Source organism: Anser cygnoides, chromosome 5 (assembly GCF_040182565.1).
Source record: "Anser cygnoides isolate HZ-2024a breed goose chromosome 5, Taihu_goose_T2T_genome, whole genome shotgun sequence".
NCBI lineage: Eukaryota > Metazoa > Chordata > Aves > Anseriformes > Anatidae > Anser > Anser cygnoides.
The window spans coordinates 43,381,990-43,409,817 of record NC_089877.1 but is presented as its reverse complement, the minus strand read 5'-3'; the positions used below and the strand labels follow the sequence as shown (position 1 = coordinate 43,409,817).

Genomic DNA, 27,828 nt, shown 5'->3' with positions numbered 1-27,828 from the left:
ATATTTCGCCATCACCTCTTAACACACTATCTGGCTTGGGATAGGAGCCTTGTCTACAGAGTTCGTCCATTAACAATGTCCACAAGAAGTCCAGGTGTCGTCCTCCAAAATCTTTCAGCTGGGGGGACTGAACAGTTTTGTTTCAGCTATTTGGTCATGAATGAACTGTGTGGGACTGGGATAGAGCAAAAACTAGCAGGAGAGAGCAATCCTTATAGGGACAGATTTCATTTGGCTCGTGTGCCGCCTGTGAGACAGGGTTCACTGTAAAGAGGGCAGGAGAAACCTGCTGTTAAAAACTTGACCAGGAAAAAGAACTCGTTACTTAGTCTGTCATCTAGTTCAGTGAGTCACATGCTGTATCTCTAGAATGTCACCCCAAAGTAATTAACTTAGCATAATACATGTTTAACTGAAGTTTTGTTTCACATTAACAGCAACTCCAACTAGGCTTGCATGACAGTAAAGAGAAGGGGGCAATTGCCAACAGGTGCCTGAGAACAGAGCACTAATAACCCCGTTTGTATCCAAGATGTCTAGGAAAAAGTCAGAGCCTTTGTATTTGTATCAAGGGCTTATATTCCAAAAAGTGATAGAGATGTGATAAAGGGGACACCATGTTACATTGTATTGGCTAAAAAAAGCAGCAATCCAGGCTGAGGGCAAAGGATGGACACAGAGACAATGGGGGTGCCCTGAGCAGGATGGCTCCTTTCTGGGGACAACGTTCAAAAAACGGGATGATGCAGTGAGCTCCAACTCTCCAGCTTCAGAGACAAAGACTGTCCTGAGGGTGTCTGGATAAACACAGCTAAGCTATCAAGATGCTTTATCTCCTCAGAGGGAGGGAGTCCAAATGCTGCAGTGTTGCAGGCAGCCAGAATAACATGTGCTGTGTGACGTGAAATATTTAAGCACACATGGGCTTTGTGGTGTCTCCTGCCAATCTGCAGAGTATCAGTGACTTGTACTGCAAGGAGCTGGGTTAAGGAGACGACTTCCTTGCATAACCTACAGCCGTCCTACAAGGGGCATGTGGCTAAAAGGCCCAATTTGGCTACGGGGAAACCCTGAAGTGTCTCTCTGTCCCTTCCAAAAAGATAAAAGTATCTGCCCCATCCCCACCTTCCACTGAGTCCTGGTCCTTCTCCTCCAGCTGTACACCTGAGGAAACAGAAATGTCTGGGCTGTGCAGAGCAGTGGCTGTGACAGGGAGGAGTACAGCAGGTTGGGGCTGTGTCCTGTGCTGGGTCCCTGCCCTTCCCTCTGGATGACTTCTCCCCCACGCACAGAGGTGACTCCCGGCTCGGCAGCCATCCAGCTGCCTCCGGTGATGCACATGTGCCCGCTTGACTCTCTCCTGGAAAACCTCACGCCTTCTTTAAGGGTTGCTCACACCCATCCATATACATACACATGTAAACAACATGATACCGCATTAACACAGTCAAGACCTATGATAATGGCAAAGAAACATGAAAGCTTCTCCCCTCTGCTTTGTTTTTCTAGTTTGAAAGGGAGGGATGCAGGTCCTTCTGTGGGACGGGAGCGGGGTAGGCGCTGCTGCTGCCCACCTAGCGGCCCTGCTCCAGCACCGCCCGGCCCAGCGCTGGCACGGCAGCTGCACTGCAACTGCTGGCGTGCCAGCAGCAGCTTCAGGACACTTCTGACCTGGGGTGGTGTTTGGTGTCCCTGGTAATCGTTGCTTCCTTACACAAAGCAAACACAAAGCCCTGCTGCACCAGCACGATCACCTGCTGTGGTTTACCCAGGGGGAAAGGAGTGGGTCCCACGGCCCGGCTGATGCAAGAAGAGCGCCGCACGCTGCTCCGTGCCATTTGGGGAGATTAGTGACATCCAAAGTCTTTCACAGCGTGCGTCAGCCCAGCTTTCCTCTCCCATATGTGCACACCCCACCCTAAACATGGGAACCGTCTCCCTGCCGCAGTAGCTGGGGGCCTTGAAGCCCACAGCAGAGGGGTGCTGAGCCCTCTCCCTGGGGCAAACCAGGGGGTGGCTGGAAGGGGCTGGCCTGGGCAGGAAAGCCAGGGGAGGCGATCACCCCCTGAAGGTGAGCAGGCACCAGTTCATGGCTCCTTCTCCTCACAGCACCGAGATCTGCTGAAGCAGGAGGAGGTAGCTGCCATTTGCAGAGCAGACAGGATTTGGTCGCCCTGTTTCGGGCAGGACCAGCTGCCGCAGCCGTGACCCTGCCACGGAAACCTGAGCCCGCCAGCAGTTGTGCTGGGGAGGGCTGAGCTCTCACGTTTCTGTTTTGTTTTGGAGCCTCCGATAAGTAGTGGGCTTGCTTTTTTTTTTTCTTTCCTTTCCTTTCTTTTCTTTCCCTCCCTCACCCTCCCTCTCTCTCTCCTTTTTTTTTTTTCCTGAACGTATTTCCACAGCCTCAAGGAAGGAATTTAAAAAAAAAAAAAAAAAAAAGGGTTCTGGAATGGGAACAAGTATGTTTCAAATTACAGAAAGGATGTTAAAGGTTCAAGAATTTGCGATCTGACTCCGCCTGTGTCTGTCTCCACCCCCCCAGAGAGCAGCTCGCCTTGTGGCTTTTCCACCGCGCTGCGCCCCGCTGGGGCCGCGCTGCGGGGGCCGGGGGCGGCGGGGGCCTGCGGCGGGCAGCGGCCCCACGGCGGGGCGGGGGCCCTGTCGGGACCGGGGCCCAGTCGGGACCGGGTCCCTGTCGGGACAGCGGCCTTCGAAGCCTGCGCCATGCCTGGCCGCCGCCCCCGGGCCTGAGGCACCCTCAGCAGCCTGCTGCCTGGCGGCATTTCCGAGGGGTTCAGAGCAGCTTTCCTCAGCGCACAGTTTGTTTTCGTCGTTTTATTTATTTATTTATTTTTGTCTCAGGGTGTGTGTGCGGGACTTTTTTCCTTCCAGCGGCTGGGCTCCATCCCGGGAACGTGCTGGGCAGCCACTGCTGAGGGCGCAGCGCCCTCTGCTCGGTGGAAGCGGGGGAAGAGCCGGCGAGGTGCCCGCGGCGCGGGGCCGCAGCCTGCGCCTGCACTGCCACAGCATCGGCACCGCCGGGGCCGAGCCCCGAGGCCTGGGGAGGCCTGGGGGCTACACCGTGTGCTGCACAGCAGCGGTAAGGCTCTGATCGTAAAGTCGTGGAGTGGTCTGGGTTGGAAGGGACCTTAAAGATCATCCAGTTCCAGCCGCCACCTCCCACCAGACCAGGTTGCCCAAGGCCCCATCCAGCCTGGCCTTGAGCACCTCCAGGGATGGGACATCCACAGCTTCTGTGGGCAGCCTGTGCCAGTGCCTCACCACCCCCTGAGTGAAGAATTTCGTCCTAACATCCAATCTAAATCTACCCTTTTTTAGTTCAAAACCCTCACTCCTTGTCCTATCGCTCCATTCCCTGACAAAGAGTCCCTCCACAGCTTTCCTGTAGGCCACCTTTACGTTCTGGAAGGCCACAATGAGGTGCCCCCAAAGCCTTTGCTTCTCCAGGCTGAACAACTCCAGCTCTCTCAGCCTGTCTTCATAGGAGAAGTGCTCTAGCCCCTTGATCATCCTCATGGCCCTCCTCTGATCCCATTCTAACAGGTCCATGTCTTTCTTATTCTGAGGGCCCCAGAGCTGAAGGCAGTGCTCCAGGTGGTGTCTCACAAGAGCAGAGCAGAGGGGGAGAATCACCTCCCTTGCCCAGCAGGCCATGCTTTTCATGCAGCCCAGGATACTGTTGACTTTCTGGGCTGCAAGTGCACGTTGCCGGCTAATGTCGAGCTTCTCGGCAACCAACAGCCCCAGGTCCTTCTCCTCAGGGCTGCTCCCAATCCATTCTCTGCCCAGCTTGTATTTGTGCTTGGAATTGCCCCAGCTCAGAGCAGGACCTTGCACTTGTCTTGTTGAACCTCAGGAGGTTCGCACAGGCCCACCTCTCAAGCCTGTCCAGGTCCATCTGGATGGCATCCCTTCCCTCCAGCGTGTCGACTGCACCACACAGCTTGGGGTCATCGGCAAACTTGCTGAGGGTGCACTCAATCCCACTGTCCGTGTCACTGACAAAGATGTTAAACAGCTGATCCCAGTACCCTGCTTGTATTTCTCGGCACATGTGTACCTGATGTAACCACCTCCATCATCTCTTCAGATTTGTAAAGTTGCTGATATATCCAGATGAGGATTTACTCTTTGAGTAGACAGGGAACTTAAGCATCTCAGCCACACTGCCCATTGCAGTGTACACTGCATACTTCCAGTCCTGTGATGCTGGATTTTGTGCACAGCTGCAGGACACACCTTTGCACAAGGCTTATGTCCACTGATAAATGCAGAACATCTTTTGATATTATATGGATGGGAGGCCTTTGGAACAAAGAACTATTGATGCAAGCTTAAAGATGAAGACTGATATCAGTGTACACACTTCTGCAGCCTGTGAGATTTCTTCTTTGAAAGTAAAGCCAAAACCCTTTTGGCCAGTTCAGCTAGACAGATCAAAGATCTTCAACATGAACAAGCTGAGATAACTGCATATAGCATTAGATTTTATAGTTACTCTGAGATTTCTAGAGATTCTTATTAGCAGTGTCTTTTTTAATGCAATGCTGTGTTGTCATAGGTGTTTCAGCGGCACTAGGAAATCAATCCAAATTGGGCCTCATTCTGCTAGGTGAGATCTGTAACAGAAATATGATTTTCCCTGTGAGATCCAGAGGTTCATCTAAACTAGCTAGCACATTAAATACTGTGGTGTGCATGCTGTGTTTTCAAAACGTTACTTAATGGTAGTTATTTGCTTTCTAATATCAAAGAGATCTGAAAATGTTACTCAGCTGTGTCACTCTCTCAGCCCATGTAATATGCAGAGATTTTGTTTTGCCAGCTTTCCACACTGCCCAATTTTGTGCTGGCAGGCTGAATTCCTGAAGTATGTTAGATGAGTCTCAAAGCTGCCTTAATTTATGGCAGCCAAAACATTTCCTTCTGCACCATTTCACAGGTGTGGGATCAACCGAGCAATTCATGTTCCACTCTTGGACCATCCCTGCTCAGCACCTACCTCAGTTCATCCCTGAAATGCCAGCATGGGGACAAATGCTTCCACCAAGCTTAAAAAAGCTTTATTGATCCAAGAGTGTTCAGAGAGACTCTGCAACAATATGAACTGCAACCACATCCCTCCCCTGCACTGCTTGCTTGCATGTGAATTTGGAGAATTAAAATTTTCACTGGCACTTCCATTTTTTTGCTATTTTAGTTGCATCAAGCCACACAAAAGGACATAAGGTTTCACCTAGATCCTCCACAGAGATTCACTCTCTTTTGATTTTGTGCATTTGGTGAAGTAGATAATTTTAACTTATCAAACCCTTCTGGAGCTAGAAATTTCGGCACAAATTCTTCACCTCTCTCTGCATGAAAGAAGCCATCCAATCTCCCTGTAGGTTTTCTGTGGTGTAAAGGTACAACCTAGCTGTCACATCACTGTTGAATCTGGAGTTTAAGTGGACACTTGAATAAATAAAAGTCACATCTGCCGCAGGCCAGTACCCATCTATATTTGATTATGCTGTTTTCTTACAGAAGAGCGTGTTTTTGATGCCTGTTGCTAATCTAGAATCTTAAGGGTGATAATTGGACAAATCAGTTTAGTTGGGCAGCCAGTTCTGTGCAAACCTAAGCAGAATAGTAATGCATGACTAATACACAACAGCACTGTGCATGAGATAAAGATTCATGTGTAACATATGCAAGACAAACCCAAGATGCTGTAGGAATAAAAGATGAAGATATTTCCCAGTGTATACGTGCTACCCCCCCCCCCCCCCCCCCCCCCCCCCAGAAGTGCACCCTTGAGCTGCAGAACAAACACAGTGCTCTCTGGACAGTGGAGCACTGCCCTCTCTCTCTGCTGTCAGGTACCCAGAAAGCCAATCTTAGTCTTTTTTTTTTCCACACAAGTCTAGAAACGGTGAGAAACTTCTCACCTCTGATCCAGCTTAACTGACTCATAGAGCATCTGCGTGCTGATAAGCTAAGAGGTTCATTTTGGAAGAAGATCTGGGATCTTGTAAATCATCTTCTCTGTGAGGTAACAGTGGTTGCCGGTCATGAAAAACAAAAACAAAACCAGAAAACCACTAATTTTTGTACAAATACAAAATCGGTGGCTGGTCCCAAACATGCTGATAGCCCCCAGCCTTAATTCTCAGCCTGCACATTTTGATGTTTGCAATGCATGCGTCTGAGGCTGAAAAAGAGACTCAAAATGGGAGTTCTTGGGGCTGGGGGGGGAAAGAACGACATAGATATTTCACGCTGACAGTGAATTGTGACTACCTGGTGAACAAGCTTGGTGCCGCTGGAGAAGGGCTCAAAAATGACCTGTGAGTTTTAAAGAGCAGCCCTTCCAGAATTGATGGGCAAGTGCCCTCGGGCCTGTGGACACCTGCAGCACCTCAGTGGGGCCGAGAGGGCCCCAAACCGTCCTGCAGCAGGGACGCCTCCCCGTGCACGCCCCAAATGTGGGCACCAAGAGATGCCAGGGCATGATATTTAGCATTGTTTTTTTTAGGAAAGAAGCCAGGGAGCGGTTTTAAGGAGGGGGGCTGAAAATGGACTCCGGGCACGGCCGCTGGGTGTCGGGGCCCGGTGCCTGCAGGGAGGGGAGGCCCCGGGCCGCGCTCCCCGCTCCAGCGCTGGTGCTGAGGGGACATCTGGTGGCCAGCGCGGGCAGGCGCAAAGCCCTGCAGCAGGAGTGGCCGTGCCTGCCGCAGGAGTGGTGTCCTCGCAGCTCTTCCTTAGGAATAAGTAAGTGCTCTCGATTGTAAAATGGCAGGCGTGCCGCCCCTCTCCGTGCTTTTCACGTAGAAAAGGGTGGGCTCCACGGTGGGCCTTGGTATTCAGGAGTAAGATCCTGCAGGTCTGGGGTATGGTTCTGTGAAAACACGCCTCAGTGCCTAGTAACAGCTGAGGAAAGCTAATAAAATGCTAGTAATGATTGGGAAAGGAAAAGAGAACAATAACAACAAACCCCACAGTGCTATGTCCGTGCAGACTCCCCAGTGTCTTGAATGCTTTTTGCATTTCTGATTCTGATTCCCATATATTCCATCTGGGAGTCGTTCAGAGAAGGGAAACAAGGACCATCAGAGTCTGTCCTATGAGGAATGATAGAGTGGGTGGCATTCTTCAGCTTGGAAGAAAGACAAATGTGTGTGTGTGTGTGTGTGTGTACAAGAAATGTCCATAGACTTGTGAGTAGCTAGGGGATTGTCACAGACGTCAGAGGACAGAGACTTGCTGGGGTAATGAGTTAAAGCCTAGCACTCAGTCGTGTATTGAAGATGACTACTGAGCAGCCATAGCAGCACCCTCACGTCAACAGTCAGGCTGACTTCTCAGGAGACACTGGAGCCACCTGAACTCTAACTGGAAGATTTTTTTCCAGTTGGGAATTGATAAAATGAATCATAGAATGGTTGGAAGGGACCTTAAAGATCATCTAGTGAATGGATGGAGAGTGAAAAGGCCGTAATGAATGGGTAGTGAAAGGAATCCTTCTTTTTTCTCTCCACTCCTCTCGCTGGTCAACATGTCTCAATTCTCCTAGTTTCTTTGTGGTATAGCCTATGTTGGAAGTTGCTCACATGGCAAAATGTACTTCCTGTGGATCTGCTCATCTGCACATGTAAATATTGGCTAACCTGATCTGGTGGGTGGCATCCCTGACTATGGCAGGGGGGTTGGAGTTAGAGGAACTTTAAGGTCCCTTCCAATCCAAGACATTCCATGATTCTCTGATGATATTTTTTATCGTTTATTTATAAATGTCGTATATGCAAGGCTTTCATTACTTCTTAAGGATTGGTGAAATCTTTCTTTGTTTTTTATGTTGATTTAAAAAAAGCAGTTCAGTATCTGAGCCATTTAAAATCAGTAATGAATTCCACCCTTCTAGCATATCTTTTCCCATGGAGCTATTTAATAAAATTCCTATTACCCGTAACTTTTTAAAGCAGCATTAGCTGTAGTTTCACGTTAATTTAATTCTTCTTGCAAAGGTCCCTGCATCAAAGCAGCTACGTCTGGTAGGGACTGTCTGCAGGGCACTTGCTCCAGTCTTTGTCCACGTGCTTTCCCTCTAAAGGGGATAATAACAATATATGAATTTTCTAGGTTTTCCCATTCCAGCTTTTGGGCTCTGTTTCTGAAAATAAGTTCAGCATTGTCAGCATGCAGAATGAGATAGATTTGCTAACCAGCCAGTCTGTTCTGCCCTTACCCAAAAGGACCAGACCTGCTGTGCGCTGGAACATCAACTTTATTTCCACATTCAATAACTTACACTATCAGAGCTCTCCAGCATCAGACCTCCCCAAGCCCAGGGCCACTCTTAGCTTTCTTCCAGCGTTTCTCCTACTACCTTTCACTGTCTGATACCTCCTTGCTTCATTTTTACATATCTTCCTTCTCTTCTTCCTTCATTTCCCCTTCCACAGGCTTCTGTGCTGGCTTCTGCTCTTTTAGGTGACTAATTCAAAAGAAAGAGATGAAAAAGTATTAATCTAGTAAAGTGAATCTTGCCTGTCAGATGTCTTTAAGCTGCTGATAGGACCCTGAGGAACCAGTCTGAAGTGGGCACAGTAAGGACAGCAAAGGTCACAACTCTTCTGACTCTTGTCTGCACTGTGAATATTACCACTAACACACATGCTACAGTGCTAAAATGCACATAAGGAGTAGATACCTATTTTTTTTCCCCTACATATCAACTCAGCAGCATTAATGACACCAAATGAAGTCTTTGTTGTCTACTGGGTTTCAACAGTTCCTGGTTTGCTTGCTGCTCAGCCACAGTTCTGGAATTTGTGCCTAAAGTAGCTGGGAACCCCATGTAACCTCCGTTTCAAGTTTAACCAGGCTAAGGCCCATGTAGTGCCTGAGAACAGATGCTTTTAGCACAGCACCAGCAGACGCAAAGGAATAAAGACTGGATCTAACAAAGTCATTCACTTCTCAGCTCTTCTTTGAAGACGTTAGGAGGCTAAGAGGTGAAAAGATTTGCAAAGCTGACCCATTGCTTCTAGCCTTAGAACTAGACTACAGCACACATTTAAACCCATCAGTATGTAGTGAGGGATGGGAAAATTTGGCCATGGTTAACAGGGCTTTCAGATGATGAGTCACATGTCAGAGCTGACTGCAAATCTAGGGGGAAATTTGTGGTCCAATGACAAATGGCTTAGCCTGCAGCGACTGACAACCTCCAAGGAGTTTGCTGCTGACTGCTCAGACTCTCAGAACTTGGACATGATTGCTCCAGGCACTAAGAAAGATGCACTTTCAAGAGATTGAAAAGTTCTGTAGTTTGAAGGTGGGTTTCCAGGGAAAACTAGGTCTCCTAAGAAGAAGGATCAGAGAGAAGAAAAAAATTAGAGTCCCTGAGGATGGAGGAAAAGGTCTGAAGGCACAGATATGCTGTCTTTGCAAATCGTACTCTAGCTTCAGGGGGAGAACAATGTTGAACTGATGATTCTCACACAGGCTTATGAGCGTGAATGAAAATGCCATTCAGCTCTGAGATCCGTGCGCTTGCACAGCAGGTTTATAAAACAGAAAAGTAATACTGACTTCTAGTTTGACTCAGTAGGGCTTCTAAGCGTACAAGGTATTGTGTGATCTGCCTTCCTCTTAGGTAAGTGATGTGTGGTCATGTTGCAGGACTGGCCAAAAACACATGTCCCTTCACCTCCTAAAGTGAATAAGGATGTGTTTACTTGGCATTGTGCCAAATTAAAAAGGAAACATAGGACAGGACAGTAAGTGGAGTCACCCACTCACCTGTAGTCCACAATCCCTGTCCGATTCCGGTCTAGCTTGTGCACTAGTTCCCTAATTTGGACTCGATCCAGTGGGATGCTTGATTGCTAAGAGAAGAAGAGAAATGCTAGCAAACCTGGGTATTTTAAAGCAGAAAAATCCTCCATATCGGACTGGGGCCTGGTCATCTTTTAATAGGTGAGGAGATAGATTCCTCCATAGAAAAAAATGGGATGTAAAAATCCGGAGTGATGTTGGAGACAATAAAAATACCTCTTTTTTTTTTTTTTTTTTTTTGGTAAGGGTGTAAAATAGCATCATGGAAAGCTGACCAGTAATACTGATCCAAGCACCATGGTGGTTTTGGCAGGAAGAGAATTGTCTACTCAGTGTGTAGGGGCAAGGATTTAAGTGTCTCTTGTTCACTTTCCCATAGCAGTAAGACATAATTATCTTTCAAGATCCTGTAGGCATATCCTATACAAACAACTGGCCTCTAATTTACAAGGCTTTTGTGATATTCTAGAGTTGATCCATAATCACTGATGCCCTCTGCAGTATTTACTGGATGTCACAGGATTTCTGTTGGGTCTTGCTGAGGGCTCTACTTTTGCAGTGAGTGAATTTAGCCTTCTAATTGCAACAACATCACCAGCAGGGCTGACGGTGGCTATGGTACAGCAGAGGGGTTTTCCCAGAGCAGTACCCTGTCAGGAGAGCCTCCTGGCCATGGTTTCTGGGGCACACCTGCAGCATGGCTCTCCGGAAGGCTGTCACAGGGATCTTCATGTTTCCATCCTTGTCAATTTTCTGAAAAAAGTCCCAGAGTCGCAGGTTGTGCTCATTCAAATATTTCTAAGAGAAGCAGAGAGAAAACACAGGCACAACCGTGAGCTGAAACAGCTGCCGACGGCTGCCACGAGCTCTCCCCTTATTCCTCCAGCTGTCACCCTGCCTTTACTCAGCCCATCTCTGATATATGTGAGTCCTTAACTCCTTATGCAGCCACTGTCAGAAGAAAATACTTTTACTCAGGCTAGTCCCATTCTTCTCAGTTATACCCTCTCCCTCGAAACAGGTCACAGTAGTAAACCTATATCCAAGCTGTTTCTTTTGATAATTGTGCATACTTATTTGGTACTCATCCCACCAGCACCGCTTGGCTAGGCTGTCCAGCCTGCGGACAGTCCTTTCCTGATCACTTTAGTGCTCTTCTCTGAATTCCTGTCTGCCCGAAGGAGAACACATCTGAGTGCCATAACTATTGTTAAAAACTGCAAAGCATACTAGTGTGTTGCTAGCTGTGAATGACAGAGGCACTGTTTGATGTGAACTAACAGCCCAAACTTTTACTTAATTTCATCCGAAGCCATGTCTACAGCAACATCTCACCCAATTGGTTAAAAATCTGCACAGCAGCTAGAAAAGCACAATGAAGCTGGTAAAGCAGAAGTGTTCCTAACTCTGCGGTGCTCCAGTGCCTTCCAGCAAGGAGGACAGCACCATCTGCTGCTCTCCGTAAAAATTACAGGCCTTAAAAAGCTAAGTCATTTCTATTTAGAACAGTTTTTGTTTGTATTACCGTAGCCTGTTTTTATGAAGCGCATTCATTCTGATGCTAAATCACAACTGTCAGGAAAGGGCTCTGTGAGAGTCAGCTGTTGTGGTGGGCTGGGTGAGCAGGATGTACGCTCCTTTGGATCAAACCTGAAATCCATCAGTTTGTTTTCCGCAGCTAGCAAACATCTATTCAGATGGAAATGGCAGACAACACTGTTCAGTGATTACAGCACTTAGGGTTTGCTTATATTGTCATCTCTGCCACTGCTTTTTGAAAACTGTCAAACTGTACAGCTTCTCTTTGTCAGTATTCTCAGCTGTACAAGAAATAATTTGGATGCGCATTTTAAAGGGAACTATGTGGATGAATGATGTCATACAAAGGTATGCGATTAATATTACTAAATCACAACTATGCAAATCAAAAAACACTTTTTTTTTAGACCAGTTCCCTCAGATCCCAAGGCATTCATCTTCTGAAAATCAAAGGATTTGCTTTGTCAATCTGCATGTAATAAGAGAAGTGAATGCGCAGTAGTGATTATGAATATACTTTTCTGAAGGAATTTGACTGAATTTCCCACTTGGAAGAAAGCTTACCCCTTCCAACCTCCCTCCCTCCAGGTGCTTGGGGCTTGTGTACCATGTACAGGGCAGCTGTGGACGAAGTTCAGTAGCTCACCTGAATCAGTTTCATAGGATTTGGATGCTGCTTGGGGATCTTGGAGATACGGCCTTCAACTTCACCATAGATGACATCTAGTTCAGGACGTGTTTGACATACAAAATCCAGCAACTTGATGAAATTTTCATTCACCAACACATTCTGGTTCATAGGAGGAAGGAGACTGCAGTCAGCGTGCATGCCCAGAGAATGACAAAGACTTGCTTTCATTAACAAATCCATCTGCAGTCAACAGTAAGCATTCTCTCCTAAGGGTGCTGCCATTTCCCGTCTCTACTCTTCACTTTGAGGAATCCCACAGAAGCCTGACCCTAAATGAGTGTTATTCTCCCTTCTCTTTTCTCATGTTTGAGTTAGAAAAGGATCTATTAATTTACGTAGAAATTAATTTGATGCAAGGTAGATGTACATTAGATAAATATCTCCACTGAAGACCTCTTATGTTGGGTGATTCTTGTTCACCCCTGAGACAGTTCTGCATGGGTCTCCTCTCCATTCAGCTAAGATGCAGACTGCAAGGCATTAACTGTTAGTTAATGGCCAAAATGTGTCTTAGAGTTCTGTAAAAAAGGAAAAAAAAATCAGCCAAGGCCTATAAGACCTCAGACACAGTTTTCTGTTTTAGTACTTATAGAACGGGCAGCAGCACAGTGTCTTGTTGTAGGGTTTTGTGATGTTAGAAAGTAAACTATCAATGAAAATATTCTTGTCGCTATAATTGATTCTTACAAATTTAAGTTGCAACAAATTTACTTTCATCTTTACTGATATTTTGAAAACATAGCTTTGATTTTGTTCATATCTGTGATGGTAGGGAAATATATGTTCATATATTATGTTAGCTACGTATTTAATTGTGGGAAATTTCAAGGCAGTTCAGTATCAGGAAAGTCATGAAAGCTTCTCTTTTATGTCGTTGTGGGAAGTTCCCATGGCATCAAGCATAGTATTTTTTTTCCCTAAAGTGCGTCTATAAAGTATCCTAATGAATTCTTACAGCTTCTTTTTAGCTGAAGATTTCTACATTGCAGTGAGGTCTTGATTGCAATTGCTTGAGGACAGTCTTGGACTAGTCTGGGTCTGGCTGGGCTTACTAGCTTTCATTCAGAATCAACTCTTTTATGGGTGCAGAGTGGCTCATTGATGAGCTCCCTGCAGAATGCAGGCTAGCAGAGCGTCTCAGTCCTGGGAGCCCCGCACAGGAGAGCCCGAGCTGGCTCTGCCTGCAGCCGGCTCTCTCCGAGGCTTGCCAGCCTGGCCTCGTCCCCAGCAGAAAGCCAGCAGACCGCCAGTGTGACCTCAGAAGCTGCACATCACAGCAGCATGCCTGGCCTGGCAAACCTTGCTGGGGTCACCTGGAGGGAGCCGGGTGGTGTATTTCTGCGTCTTTGACACAGTCAGCCAACAGCTCGGAAAAAACAACACATGGGCAGCTGCTAAGTAATGGCATTTTCTTTTGTACCATGATGGTGAAGACGGGAATGTTAGCTGCTTTGATTCATGCCTCCCATAAAATACTTGATAGCCAGTAACTGCAAGTTGAAGCTCTATAAAGAGCAGATTATGGAAGGAATGTGGGGAACAGTTGTGCTTAGAAATGTTGTCAGAAACAATAAACTGCATCATTAAAAACGTGCCTTTCTATCGCTTCGCCTTTGCTAGTGCTGTCAAACCCATGCAGAAGTTTCTAGATATGATCCTTATTTGAAATTCTTCCTACAGACACACTAATTATTCATTCTTTGAAAATCAAGATAAACGTTTATCACTGGGAAAAGGGGCAGAAAAGGCTTTTGTTTATGTCTTCCCTTAAGTTTCCTGTTAAAACCTTTGCTAACTTCTTAAAGGTTTAAGACAGCAGCAGATCTTTGGAAATGTGTATTTGCAAATATTCTGAACTGAAATGCAAGACTTCCTATGTCACAGGTGGAAGGAAGTCTGCCAGAGAGATGAGGCATTTACCTACAAACCTTTGATCAGGATCCTGTAATGTCACTGTAATTACATTGTCACTGTAATTTATGCCATTGACTATTTATCTTAAGAAATGCCAGGTAATTTAGACTTTTCGGGGGGTAAGGAGAAGAGAGCATCACTTAACCCTGACAATCATAAATACATTGTGAGATTTTGGTTGTATTTAAGACTCTTAATGTTAGTTAACTCCTTGCCTCAAAATTTCTCACGTGGCTCCTTTTGAATAAATGAATTTCAGTAATTTGATTGCTCAGAATTTAACCAAAATATATTACTCTTTCCAAGTTTATGAATTGTTTAGATTATTAGTAATTGAACTAATAGAACCATGTATGCTATAATGAAGTCTTTTATCCACACACAGCCTGTTTTAGTTTTCTTACGTAAAATGAGGCCTGACTCCTTGCAGACTTGGCAAATAATTCTCTTTGATGTTAATTTATGCAGAAAAAAAATGTCTGCCCTAGAGGAATACCCACTCTTCACATGATCTCTGTTGCAAGTCCTCAATACTCTCAGGAAAGACCACAGATGAATATTATTTATTCTGTCTTGTTTTCATTTCTTTTTTTAATACAGTAACCACAGGACAAAGATACCACCTGTTACCTAAGTCTCTAAAACTGCCCATGAAATATTTTTAGCTTGTTTCAAGTGTGAACGTATTATTTATCTTTCAAGTCTCAAATCTATTTTTTTTTTGGAAAATGTTCCTTCCTTTAATCACGGCACTCGCAAAGGTGGCTGGAGGACCCTAAGGCCACTGACACTTTCTGTAAGTCCTTGCAGGCCTGGAAGCCTGATTTCGCTCCCGTAAAGCACCACCGCATGGATGGGAGGAATGGGAGCAGACCAGTTCGTGCTCAGGTCTCTCCCCATTGTAGGGTGCAGCCCATGCCCTCACTCAGGAGCTTAGAAGCATTTCTGTGCCTGTCATTTTAGAAGTAGCACATGAGGTTACGACAATATGTCACACCACCATCCAGCTACAGAGGGAAATGCATACTAAGATTTGGCCTCTCTGATTTTTTTTTTCATTCCACATTAGCGCTCATTTATTTATTTATTTTTAATGAAAGCACTTTGCTTTCAGTGCATCCGTATATTTCTGCTCCTCTGCATCCTGACAGAGTATCAAAGCACTTTACGGTATCTAGCATCTCAGGTTACCCTGCAGGGAGACAGCTCATGGGACGAAGAGAATTCATCCTCCGCTGTGAATTCATTCCTTGTTCTTGTTCTGCTACTGCAAAATGGAAGGGAGTGAAACATGGTGATCCTACAGGCACCTCTCTCCAGAGCTAGGCTGGAGTCCTAGAATTTCCATCTGGCTCCTAGAAGGGCTGCCATTTTTATTAGTGACTGTGCGTAATTGAAGCAGGCAGCAAGTCTCAAAACAGTTTTGGAAGGGGGCAGCTCTGGGGTCTATGCAGCTCCTAAAAATGTATAGTGTGTGGACTTGGAGGCTTTCTAGCACATAAGCTCTTACTGAGATGTTGATCTCTGCCATCATGGAACTGGGGTTCTTTCTGACAGATAGGACTAGCGCAGTGGCACCCTCCACGGTCAGGGGATTATTGGCCATCTGTGAGAAGAGATGTAGACAGACATAGTAAGAGTGAGGATTTCATGCAGGAGGCATGCTGTAACCTTAGCAGTGACCCTTTCTTCCCGTCCTTCAGTAGGTCTGTAGAATAACTGTGGTCCCTTGCGATGGGTTTGTTCTTTATTTCATGACCTCTTGTCTCTGTCATCCAAAACTCTGCACTGCAGCCTTCCAGTGGCGTTGCTGTCTCAGCCTCCGTCTGCCTCCACGTGTGAAGTTTGACATGTCAGGTCCCTTACATCTGTTGCAGGGGCGTATTGATGTGGGTTGTGCTCAGCCATGTGATGGGAGAGGCTGAGGCAATGGACTGCATTTGAAGATGCGCCTGCTATTAGAATTCATCTGAATGGGGAATTTGCAAGGGTGGTGACGTTAAATTTGGCTGAGAATCCAGCTCATAAGCGAGCTGACTTTTCTGAGCTGAATTCCTACAGAATGATTTTGGATTGAGAAGACATATTAGCTTTCAAGGTTAACCTCTGAAGCTAGTTTGACTGTTCATTCAGCTTTGCCCCCTTTCAGGATTATTGATCCCTAGCTTACTAGGAGGCAATTTTGGCTTTCTTCTTCCAGGACTTGATAATACTCCTTGGGGATAATACTACTAGTACCTCAAGGTAGTGCTGTGGCACAAGTTTGAACCTTTGCCTTACACTGAAATATGTATTACGTATAAATCTACATTTGCAACTATATTTTATCTATGTATGCAGACCTGCTGAATGCTTAGGCTCCCACTTGACTGAGACTAGATATGACAGAAATCAGCCACTTTGGGGTAATATTGCGTGTGGGGTTCTGCCAAGGCCTGACTTCAGGGGATTTTTTGAGGGAACAGTACAACTCATTTGCCCTGGCAGAAATTCACAGGATAGAATTTCCTTCTGCTTTGATCACCTCCAAACCAGAACAATACTCATTTCTCCCAGTTCTCAGACAGCTCACCTCTGTCTTCTGTGCCTCCTGACTCAGATCTTTCTACTCCCCCCATTTATTCCTCCAGCCCTGCCTGGGCTTTATTTTACCTTCAGGACTTCGAGTTTTCCATTGACTTCAAGGCCCCTGCAGAGCTTCTTGGCTCCCTCGTTGTTGATCTGGTTGTTGCTGATGTCCAGGTGAACCAGCGTGCTATTGACTTTGAGAGCTTCTCCTAGGGCCTGTGCTCCCTCATTCCCAATGCTGTTCCAAGAAAGGTTGAGGATTTTCAGTGCACCGTTGCCCTCCAGGAAGAGAAGAAAGATCTCAGCTGCTGCATGCCCACCACGTGTACCACTCTACCCTTTCTTGCCTGGATGAGGCAGAAGCATCTCTTAAGTCACACCCAGCCCAGCCCCAGTGAACACAACAGCTCTGCAGTGTCACCAGGGTCTCTCCATCCATGTGAGTCACCAGACCTACGCACTGCTTTAGTTCTTCTCCTGGCCCTGACTCCTATTGTCAGTAGGATGAGCCTTGCTAGAGCTACTGAAGCCTGCTCAGACCTCAGGGATGTGCGTTCCCCATCAGTGTTTCAACCAGGGTGTCACAAAAGAGGAGTGTTCCTACCCTGAGACCTGTGCCAAGTGCTGCTGTCCCCTTTCTCTTCAGGTGGTTCCAGCTCAGGTCCAGAATCTCCAGTGCCGTGTTGCTGGCTAAGAGAGAGAAATGGGGGTGTTAGCTCATGAAGAGTGGTCTGGGCACAAACGCTGACCACAGTTAGGGGCTAAGAGAAAGTTTGCTGGGGATTCAGCAGTGGCCTTCACTAATTGCTGTAAGGGGAACCTGTACCTACAGAGTCTTCCCTTCCACTCCATCCACAGAACAGAGAACAGGCTGCTGATCACAAGCAGAGAGGGAAGACAGCTTTTTCTGACTTAATCACAGAGTGGATTATGAAGTAGGGAGGGAGGAAGACAGTGGAAGGATTTCTTATACCAGTAGACACTGTCTGTGTTTCTCACTGTGAAAAACGTCTGGATTCTCCTTGCCACATCTAAAATATCAAGACTTGCTCTGCCTGTGTTTGATTAGCAGAGGAGAGGAATTCAGCTTCCTATAGTAGCTGTGCCCAGCTGTATATGTGCCAGTGCCAATTCACATGCAGAGCACACCTCACAGTGTAAATTCTACTTAGAGCAGGGTATGTGCGAATTCATTTGGGCCTGCTGTGACACTGGGAGGGGTAGGACTTGCTGCCAACGCTTCTCATTCTCAGACAGAATTTCTCCTCCAGATTTTCCATGGATGGGAGGATGGACGGAGGCAGATGGTGAATTTAGCTGGCTTAAAAATATTCCTCTAAAAGAAAAAAGAATGCAGAAAAGTAACAGATTCTGCAATAATCTCCGCAGCTCCTGCCTCAAGTAAGCTGGAGGGGATGAAAGAAGGGGTGTAAGGCCTTTTAGTTTGGAGATGCATTTTTCTGGGCTGGGAAGGTCACGAGGTTTAGCACTGATGCTTGGGTTCCCTGCAGGCTTGTCCAAGGGAGGGCACAGTGCCTTGTGTCCCTCACTGCAGCTTTAATTGATCCATCTTTGAAAGACATTGATTGCAATTAGAAGCAGGTTCATATCAGTGGAAACACTGAACCAGGAGAAGGAAAGTGCTAATTAAACTGAAAGCTTTGTGTTACTGGAATGGTTAAGGCACACAGGATGCTCTGGTCATGGGCTTGTGGCTGTTACAACAGCAGGTGTGTTGGAAATGCCGAGGGAAGAAATGCCATCAGGTATTCATACAAGGCTTTCACAGTGCGCTAACAGCACCTGAGATTACTGAAAGATTTTTACTGTTATTTTTGCTTTCCCTCTCCAGGGCTACTACACGCTCTGAAACTTACTTTGTCTGAACAGCTAAATAAGGCAACTTTATTTTATTTCTTTATAATCTGTTTCCCTTGCTGCTTGCTGTACAATGACTCAAACCATTAGGGTTTGGGCTATTTAAAAAAAAAATAAATCATTCCTGAAATTTGTGATCAAAAGTTTAAACAAACAACAGTTCTGATCCTATTGGATTTCGGTAAAATGTAATCGTTTGCTTTAAACTCCCCGAGGGACTTCTCTTTCAGCTCCCCTTTCTCTGACACAGACTGCTCTGTTACTGTGGTTTCTCATCCTTCGTTTCTGTTCTGATACAGCAGTCAAACGTAGTTGCTAGTCACCTGTGCTGATGAGGGTGAGCAGGTGGACCAGCCAGGAAGCTCTAAGTCCAGTCTTTTGTACTACCCACCAGGTCATGGCATGGGACATTTTTGCTGGAGAAGGAAATACATGTTCACTGTGCTGACCCCATCGTGTCCCCCAGTAAGCGTGCTTGCCCTCCTGGCTCCGGGGGACTAATAGATTAAGTTACCGAGCATCTGTCCCAGGAGCCGTCCTCCCTTCTCAGAGAACTCATTGTGGCTGAGATCCAGCTTCTTCACTTGGTAATTGCCCTGAAAAAAGACAAATGTGCAGGGAGAATGAGATCTTCCAGCCAGCTGCAGCCAGCTGCCATGCTGAGGCCCCCACATGAGGATGAAACAGAAGGATATCAAACACACTGAAATCTCCAGCACATGGGGGTTCATCAGCATGGAGATGGCAGCACTGTGTACCCCAAGACAGAGCTTTGTCAAGCATGTAACATCACAGCAATTATCTTTCCAAGTCAGCAAAAGCAGTGGGGCTTTGTGTTGTGCATACTTCCCTTAAACAGCTCATGTCTGGTCTGCAGCACATCCTGCAGCTGTTCCTGCCCCCAGTTTCACTCTCACCATTGCATCCTAACCAAGAGCACTTTATGTTATCAGTCCAAAGCCTTGCTTCATGGCAGCTTCTGGTGGTGCCAATGCTGCAGAGACTTTGAGACAGGAACTAAGAAGAGAAGTCAAGCTTCTTCTTTTTGCTGAAGAATTGCAAAATGCTATGAAATTGGGCTACTTATGTGTCTCGAAAATTTGGTATCACCCAGATGTTCTTCTGTTGTTGTCACACAGCCCTGAAGGTTTTTTTCTCAGCCAGACTCACACAGCTGTCCTGAGGAAATGTTAATTCAGTCTATCCTTCTCTGTGTCCTCCCAGCCTCCCTCATTTCTGAATTAAACAAGAGGCACTTAGCAGAATTATGCCAGGAAATCATACGGGCATTGCCACGTGAAATCATGCCAAGTGAACAGCAGCTTCAGGACAAGGAGTCTGCTGCACAGCCAGGGCTGCAAATGACCTTGGATTGCAGGTAACTCACCATCAATGCCTCAGCAAGGCATGATACAGCCTCCTCTCCGAAGTTGTTTCCTGGGGAGGAAAATGTGTGTTAACAATGTGTTGATCTTTCCTTTGGCATTGTGTTGGGGTCTGCAGGAGGTTGAGCTTTTAGGTGGAGCATCCAGTTAATCATGGCCCGTATCAGGCTTTGATAAGTTAGTCATTACTCCAATCCCCAGAGGAAAATTATCCCAAGATGTAAGAGAGACACAGCAATTGTCTAAGTTTCTCATACAGGACTGGTTTTCAGAGGTGCTGGAGGTTTAGCAGGCCAAATATTTATTTTGATCACATCACAAAAATCTAGATTTCCACACTGTCACTCTGGATTTAGCACAACCCAGAGATTATGTCAGAGACATAATCGAGAGTCTGACTAATGTTCTTGGGATGAGAGACTGAAATGAAACACACAGTATTTCACTTCCACTGCTATCACTGGGTGCATGCAGCCCACCTGAGAGCTGAAGAGCATAGAGATAGGATGCGTTGTCCAAAAGCAAACTGGCAATGGCTTCAGCTCCTTCTGTGCCTAGGTGGTTATTGGAGATGTTCTGGGAGGAAACAAGGAAGGATAAGGAGGATGAGCCCAGAGAATGAATTAGCTTTATTGTGTCCTTAATGCCCAAGATATTAAGGGAATAATGCAAGACCAGCAAAAAAAGAAATGCCAGCCAGGCAGTAATTAATGAAAGTTACAGGTATGTTTAATCCCTGTTCCTTCGTAGCAGGAACAAAGTCCTAGAGCCATCAGTTTCACATGGATCATTGTCTTCAGTGAACCAAGAGGCATTTGGCCAAGAATCTTTTTTTTCTGATGCAACACAGATCCCATGGCCTAGTAAAATGCATTTTGCATACCCCAGATTCAGAGTGAAGGAACATTCCTAAGGATCTATATCTGAAAGTTTTGCATTACTCCCTTAATCTATTTACAAAACTTTCCCCATATCATGCTGGGGAATAAAAGTTCCTGACCGAAACATTTTTTCCATTGGCTAAGTATGACCTAGAAAGACCTAGTTCTGGTAATTATTGTCACATCTGCTAGTGAAAAGAACAGTTGCAGGCTCCCAGGCTCTGGGATCCTCACCAGGCTCATCAAATGCACGCTTCCGCTTTTCAGAAGCTTGCACATTTAAAAACTAGATGAGCATAAAATATCTTGATTTTCAGAATGTGAATATTTGTGTGTGGAAGCAACTGTTATTTGGTTAAAACTTGGAATGGAATGAATTGGTTTTCTTTCATGAAATTCCTCAGATGATTGAACTTGTGTGAGCAATACATTTGGCTCACTACGTCAGGTTGGGTACCAGTTCCTGAAGGGAGCAATTCTCTCGTAGCATCTCTGCTATGCATATGGCTCCTTCTGCCAGAATGCAGTTATCTTCCAGCTCTAGGCGGGTGACAGTTGCATTGGACTGGGAAGACACAAAGGTAAACAGAGACACATAAAAGACACATGAAAAGTTAATGAAGCAGGTAGTTTCCTCAGTTCAACGGACACTGGACAATTCTTCCAAACCCCTCAGGGTGTTGCAGGTCCTGAGCAGGACAGTGGTCAGGAGACATGGCATAGCTGTAGCAGTGGAAGATGGCATACAAAAGAGGGACCTTTTTTTGGAAAGGTTTTGAGTAGATAGGACCTTCCATTGCTTTTTGACAGCCTGGAGAGCCAGGTTCAGATCTAAATTCCCCAGACAGGCATCCTGGGCCTGTCCATTGGTGAGTGAAGCACATCTTTGTGTAGGACTCTTGAGTAGGGGATGCCAGTACCTCCAGACCTACCTGTAGCCCTGTAGGGGTTAGGAGCACTGGGGACCTGTGTCCCGTGGAAGAACATCAGTTTGCAAGAGCAAAACTTGGGGTAACTCCAGCACATGGTGGCAGTTGCTACACAAGGCTTTCCTGTGCAGGGAAATATAAGGGAGGCTTGGGGTTCCTTTGTGGAAGATAGGACTTTTTCTCCCGCACTGTATATTCAGTGGTGGCTTCCAAGGCTGAGAGAGGCCTAAAATGCCTATTGTCATTGGCAGCAGTGGTCCCAATCTTACTAGCTACTCACCACCAGAGCAATAGCAATGGCTTTGACACCTCTGGGTCCTAGACCATGATGGCTCAGGTTTATACAAGGCTTGGCCAAGTTCTGAGTAAAGTGTGAGACAGGCACCACCTCCATCAGCCTGCATGCTTCCAGATACAGCTCTGCACCCGTAACACCTGCAAAGGCTTTCCCAGGATCTACAGAGAAAAAATATATATTGATGAGTGGCGCATTCAGTGTTTGCCCTTCATATTCTGAGCCTGTTTCTCCCAAGCACTTGACTCCCTGTGGGTTCAGAGGGTCCCATGCACAAGGAATAGCTGATAAGTATGAGGTAATAATTCCCCAAAGCAATCGCTCTCACACAGGTTTCTTGGCATTTCTGTGCTAAGCATAGGCCTTGCCCCAATATCTGTAACACATCCTGATGCTGGAAAGTTGAGATGAGGAGCAGAGGTGTTCTTGCCTCAGCATCCACGACAACATGGGAGATGGGGATAGCCTGCCAGCGGTCTGCAGAGAACTAAGCAGCCACCTCAGCCGAGCTCTCACTCTTGGCCTTCATGAGAACCTCATTTTTTTGGTCTTGATTCATGACTTAAACCAAACTATCAACAAGCTATGCCAGACTCAGGTCCTCAGGTCAGTTCAGGTCCTAGGTAAAGTTTTACGTTGTGGAGCCAAATTAAGTAACACTATGCAACAACAGAAGGGTTTCACTCTTTAAAAGTTACCCTCCCTCTGGTTCTCCCCATCCCTTTATCCCACACCTCCGTGAGTTAATGTATTCTCCTTGCTTCTCCATTTGGCATCTGTAGCTTCTCATCAGTCTGCAATATGACTAAACCTTTCTTGGTGTAATTGAGAATTTCTGACATCAGGCAAAAACATTTTCATCATTTTTTTTTCTTTTAAATTTTAATTGAAGCATACAGCTGATATTGCCAGCAGAGCTAGGGCAGCTCAGAACATCTTGGCTTGCGAACAGCAGAAAGAATCCCAGCATTCGCAACTTGGCCACTGGGTGTTGTTGACACAGCTGCAGTGAGACATATCAATGCAGCTGGCGGCTGCATTTCCACAAAAACCTGTCATTTGGAATTCCTTCATCAAACCCCACACTTAGAGCTCATATTTCTCCATGCTGTTATATGCTTCCAATGGTCTGACCTCAAGACAAATTCTCTTCTCGTCAAAACCATTTTTCCAGTTCAAACTGAGGCCTCTCACAAAAGTTTTTTCCTTGCATTCTTATGTTTCTTTTTTTCTTTTTAAAATTTTCCTTCCATTTATAACAAATCAAAAAGCACTCCTCCTAAATTATAGGCAAGTCCTACTGTGACAAAAATGAGTGCAAGACTTGTTTAGCCAGAGGACTGACTTCACTGGGCAGGAGATAAGAGCAACCAGAACCGTCTAGGACAATCGTGGCAAATCTGTGGCATGCAGACCACAGCTGGTATGCAGTGTTTCATCAGGAGCACACAAACAGGGCCTGAGGCCCAGCCCTGGCTTCAGCTAGCTGGTCTGGTAATGCTGGTTATTGAGGACTAGAGGAGGGAGGAAGGCACAAAGGAACAGCCGTGGCCTATATACAGGAGTTGAAGGAAGATGCTTGATGTCAAGGGGGGAGCTCCTAGAGGGAGGTTCATCCCCCCTGCCTTTCTCAACCGCCAGATGAGGTGTGGATGTCAGGGCTCTGCCAGGGTTGTTTGTGTCTGTTCTCCACTTCTGATACATACCCATTGGTAGGTACAGCACTGACTGTGAGGGGAAAAGCTAGTGAGGGCAGATGAATGGAAGATAATCACCTTTAACTTCTAGGTCAGTGTCAGAGCCTTGTGTGGCCTTCTCTGCTGAGGCGTCAGGCAGCGACAGAGGCTCTGGAGACTCACTGGTGTCTGACATCTCTTCATTCTGGTCTGCCATGAAACCAAGCAGATTCATTTTGTCAGTGCCAGCACATTTGTGACTTCCAGTAGGTGACAGAACTTCCCACAGCTCCCACTGAAGTCTGCACCCCTCTTCAACAAGCTGCAAACGTGCTCCTTCCCCAGCACCGCTTTGTGCCCACCGCTCCCCGTGCCGTGTACCCATGTGGTGCTGGCTCTGGCGTGGGGACAGGCTCACATCTTCACTCCCCGTTGAGCTGCCTTTCTCCCCTTCCGCAGTTTTGAAGTCTGTCAGGCAACAGCAAATTTCCCCTCTCCATCCCACTTTCCCACAGACCTACAAGCCAAAGCCATGCCAGCTCCTTTCAGCTCTCCTGAACTGACTCACACTTCCCCAGGCACTGGCAGGACACCGTTGGCTGCCTGCGCTATCAGGCTGAGAATGCTTTGTTGGACTCTTCAAGCAGGGCAGAAGTGTTTGAATGCTATTGTACATTGGGACTGAGTGTAACCAGACCCACTGGAAGTGGTACAGCTTCTCTTGCCTACAGGTCGTAATTTATTTTACAGTGAGAGAGAAGGAGAATTCGGAAAATTCCTCTTTACGAGGAATAAATGCATACCAGAATCAAGAGTGGTTTTGCCAAAATCATTCCTGGTGAATAACTACTTTTTTTTTTCCCCCCTACTCTTAATCTTTACTTGATTTCCTGTCACTGCTTTTACCACCTTCTTCCCTTACTCCTTACTCCCCTTTAGAGCTCCAGGTGGTTGACCTGTCATTTTGTGCCCTTCTGGGTGTCAGTTAGCACTGATGTGTGACGTGGAGCTTGCAGTTTGGCTGTTCACTCAGACCTGCTTGAGGGAAAAAAACTGGCCAGCTGGCACCCACATCACAGCATTTCAGCCAGCCCTGCAGCTCCTTCATTAAGGCCTTTTCCTTCTTTCAGACTTTCTTTGTTCTAGTGATGGGTTTACTTTAGCATGAGAAAGGCCAAAAAAAGGTAAAAAATAGGTCTAAATCCCATGTAAAGAACTCACCCAGATTTGGAATACTACGATAGTACCCACAGATCCCCTTTCCTCAAAGACCCTACAATGCTGGCCATCCACAAACTTCCTACTCTGGGGAACAGACAGCCTGTTTGTACGCTATGCAAAGCCCATCCAGACTTTATCATCTGATAATGGGGCTGTCCTGTGTCCAGTGTCAGCCAACCCCACAATGAGCCTTGCAAGGTAAATCCAGAAGTGGTCCCTGAATCCTTGTGGAGCTGTAGGAATTAACACTGATTCAGATATTTATGCTGTTAGGGGGTTATTCAGGCAGATATTCAAAAAGCATTGACTCTCAATCATCATTGAGAAAATCAACGCAGTGAAAATTGACAGGTCTGGAGATTCTTTATCACCCTCTCCTTTTCTGAGGCATTGGGGTTGCAGACACATCTTTCCGGTCAGCTTTCTTCAGGCACAGCTTTGGCCAGTCATGAATCAGGAGATAGGTGGGGACATCACTCCATGGTTTAATGCAAGGCTTATATGGGATGCATCCAGATGCCTGCAAAACCCCTTTTGTTTTGCTGGGTTAACAATGCCTATTCTCTGGGGACATTATTTTATTTTGTTCCCTCTTGTGTTGTACAAATATATGATAAATCCCAGGGGCAGCTTATACTGTGGTAGTAAAGCTCTTTGTTGAACGTCAGGCAGAGAAATACATCAGAATAGTAACTCAGCAGGAGCAATGAAAAATGGAGCATAGCATTTTGCAGCATGCAGACAAAATGATATGAATATAAATGCTTAGATTTAAGCAACTTTTTACGTTCGTTAAGAATGAGTTAATTCAGTGCTGTGTCAAACTACATGGCTATACACTAAATTAGGAATATAAAGTGTTGAAGGAATCTATGAAGAAACTGCTACGAGATACATGTGATTTTGTATGTAAGCAAATTTTAAGCAAAGTATTTAGGAGCCAATATTCTAAAAGTTGTCAGCTATTGAAAAAATGAGAAATGAGGCTTGGAAAAAACTGCATGTGTCCTAACTTGGTCATCTAGTCAAGGTTATCAATTTTTATCTCCTATTTTAGGTCATGCCAATGTGGATACCAGAAGATTTCTAGATAAATTATAAACAAATGTTAGATACTTGTGAGAAAATATAGATTTATTTTTTCCTAGTGTGAATGATTTAGGCCACCACCACCAAAAGATGCAAAGCAAAACAACCAGAAATTCTGACAACATTTTGCCTCTAGAATATGGCAGGATTAATAGTTATACCAATCTCTTCACTGCTTCTATCAGTCAGATTCAGCCAGCATTTTACCCAGAATTACGAAATCCCGTATGTAAGGAAAAACAGCAGGCAACTATTAATTGACCAGATATTTCCTAATAATAATATTTTTGAAATTAATACTGTCCAAAAAAACCAGAAGAAATATTAACTTTAATATAATTACTTGGGCTTGATAGCAGGTAACTGATTATGTCAGACCCCATTTACAGAGTAAAAATGTCAGGAGTTTACAGCCAAGAACAGAAGCCTGGTTTGCAGAAAAGCTATCTAAAAGGGCCTAATCCCACATATACAGTAAATTATTATTGCTGGATCAAAAAAAAAAAAAAAAACAGATCTATCTTTACAGAAAAAGAACAGATACTTAGTCAAATGCCATTCTGAAACAATGGAAGACATCCTGAGAAAGGATCTCATCTATTAGAGCAATCATCAAGGAATATTACTACGTAACACTTGAAAAATTGTTTTATGCTCTATTTAAATACACAGAAACAAGAACCAAAGAGAGTTGTCCCATAGATTTGATTATTTTAAAGTAGTTGTATTATAAAGGAAAATAAGAAATTAACTTATAGGGACTAAGTGACAACACAAAAAAGGCTTTGAATTTTGAGAAGAACTTGCTGGTAGCATTGGCAGCACAGTAATTACCAAAAATAAATGTGTAATATTCATTTAAAAAAAAAGTCCCCCACTATCAATGAACACTCAAACCAGCATGTACCATGGATGAGCATTCCCACATATACTGGTACTGAGAAGTTTTGCTTTGAAATTTGAGAAATATGCACCTATGCAATTAAAGAAGACAGAAGAATTATTAACACAATTCCTGGTATTTCTATGAAGTGTTTGTATTTATTAATAAAGAAAATGCTTAGCACTAACATAATTAGTAACTCTTGGTGCATATTAAGAAGATCTCAATTGCTTTTCAGTATTTCTTTGCTTTACTTCAATTAATTAACTATACCTTGAAAGTTATCAGGGCAAAAAACCAGTTCCCCTCACGCTGTGACTAAATCAGCCAAGTATAAAACTTCATGAGGGAGCAGTATAGGAATAGTTAAGCTAGAAAATCAGGCCAAAATGCTACAAACCTAGACCCTAACTCCAGTTAGCACATTCACAGAATTATCTTGCTACCTTCAAAACTTGCCCATACTTCTAGGCAAAGGAGGGTTGAAATAGGAACTCATCTCACATGGTGCTGAGCTCTGACATCTGTGGAAATTAAGGGAAATTAAGGGCAGCTGGGCATAATTGCTGGGAAGCTGGTACTGGCCAGCTCGCTTAGGGTGCATTTTGTTCTCCAAGCAAGGTGCCAGACTGGCTGTTACCAGCCTGCTCCCAGATGGCAGCCGTCAACTTTGGGCATCGGCACTCTCGGTCCCTGCTCACCCCATTTCTCTGCAGTGGTGCTTTCCTGCTGCCTTTCCCCCCTCGGATCCTACTGATCTGCCTTTGGCTACTTTGGACTATTTCTGAAATGACTTAGCTGGTAAGTAAGCACCACACCTGTGTCCTTCTCAGACTCATTCTCCATGGGTACGTTTCCTTGCCAGCAGCAGTGATCTGAGGGTTTATTTGCTTTTTCTCTTCTGTCAGTGAGGGGTTTGCAGCCACCTCCTAGGACCCTGCCATTTCCTCTAAGGTATGCACAGGAAGCACAGCTGCTCGGCTACAACTGACAAGCCTCCAAGAGCAATGGTGCTAGTTGTAAGGTTGACGTTCTC

The 27,828-nt window shown here is 45.5% G+C and overlaps 1 protein-coding gene across 9 annotated transcripts; it reads right to left on the bottom strand.

Moving 5' to 3' along the window:
* Window positions 1-8,269: 8,269 nt before the first annotated feature.
* LRRC74A (leucine rich repeat containing 74A) lies at window positions 8,270-27,811 on the bottom strand. Of its 9 annotated transcripts, none has more exons than XM_048059748.2 (14): window positions 27,611-27,811; window positions 23,699-23,809; window positions 21,909-22,084; window positions 21,157-21,264; window positions 20,298-20,394; window positions 19,821-19,870; window positions 18,948-19,029; window positions 17,160-17,245; window positions 16,640-16,834; window positions 15,498-15,593; window positions 12,029-12,172; window positions 10,493-10,641; window positions 9,808-9,893; window positions 8,270-8,497 (listed from the first exon to the last, which is right to left on the bottom strand). In XM_048059748.2, exons 1-13 carry the CDS (start codon window positions 27,636-27,638, stop codon window positions 9,851-9,853), a joined length of 1,365 nt encoding a protein of 454 aa, XP_047915705.2. In that variant the 5' UTR covers window positions 27,639-27,811; the 3' UTR covers window positions 8,270-8,497; window positions 9,808-9,850. The 9 variants fall into 9 exon arrangements, with proteins under 9 accessions (XP_047915705.2, XP_013041046.3, XP_047915703.2 ...); XM_013185592.3 differs by having other exon boundaries at window positions 10,534-10,641; XM_048059746.2 differs by having other exon boundaries at window positions 10,534-10,596.
* Between the last annotated feature and the right edge of the window lie 17 nt (window positions 27,812-27,828).

Excerpts from the sequence above, each read along its gene's own strand:
- LRRC74A (XM_013185592.3), bottom strand. The coding sequence starts at position 27,638 with ATGGAGAATGAGTCTGAGAAGGACACAG. Across the intron at positions 10,642-12,028 it reads ATCCTATGAAACTGATTCAG|AAATATTTGAATGAGCACAA; the intron begins GTGAGCTACTGA and ends TGCTTCTCTTAG. Across the intron at positions 8,498-9,807 it reads ACAGGGATTGTGGACTACAG|TCACCTAAAAGAGCAGAAGC; the intron begins GTGAGTGGGTGA and ends CTTTTGAATTAG.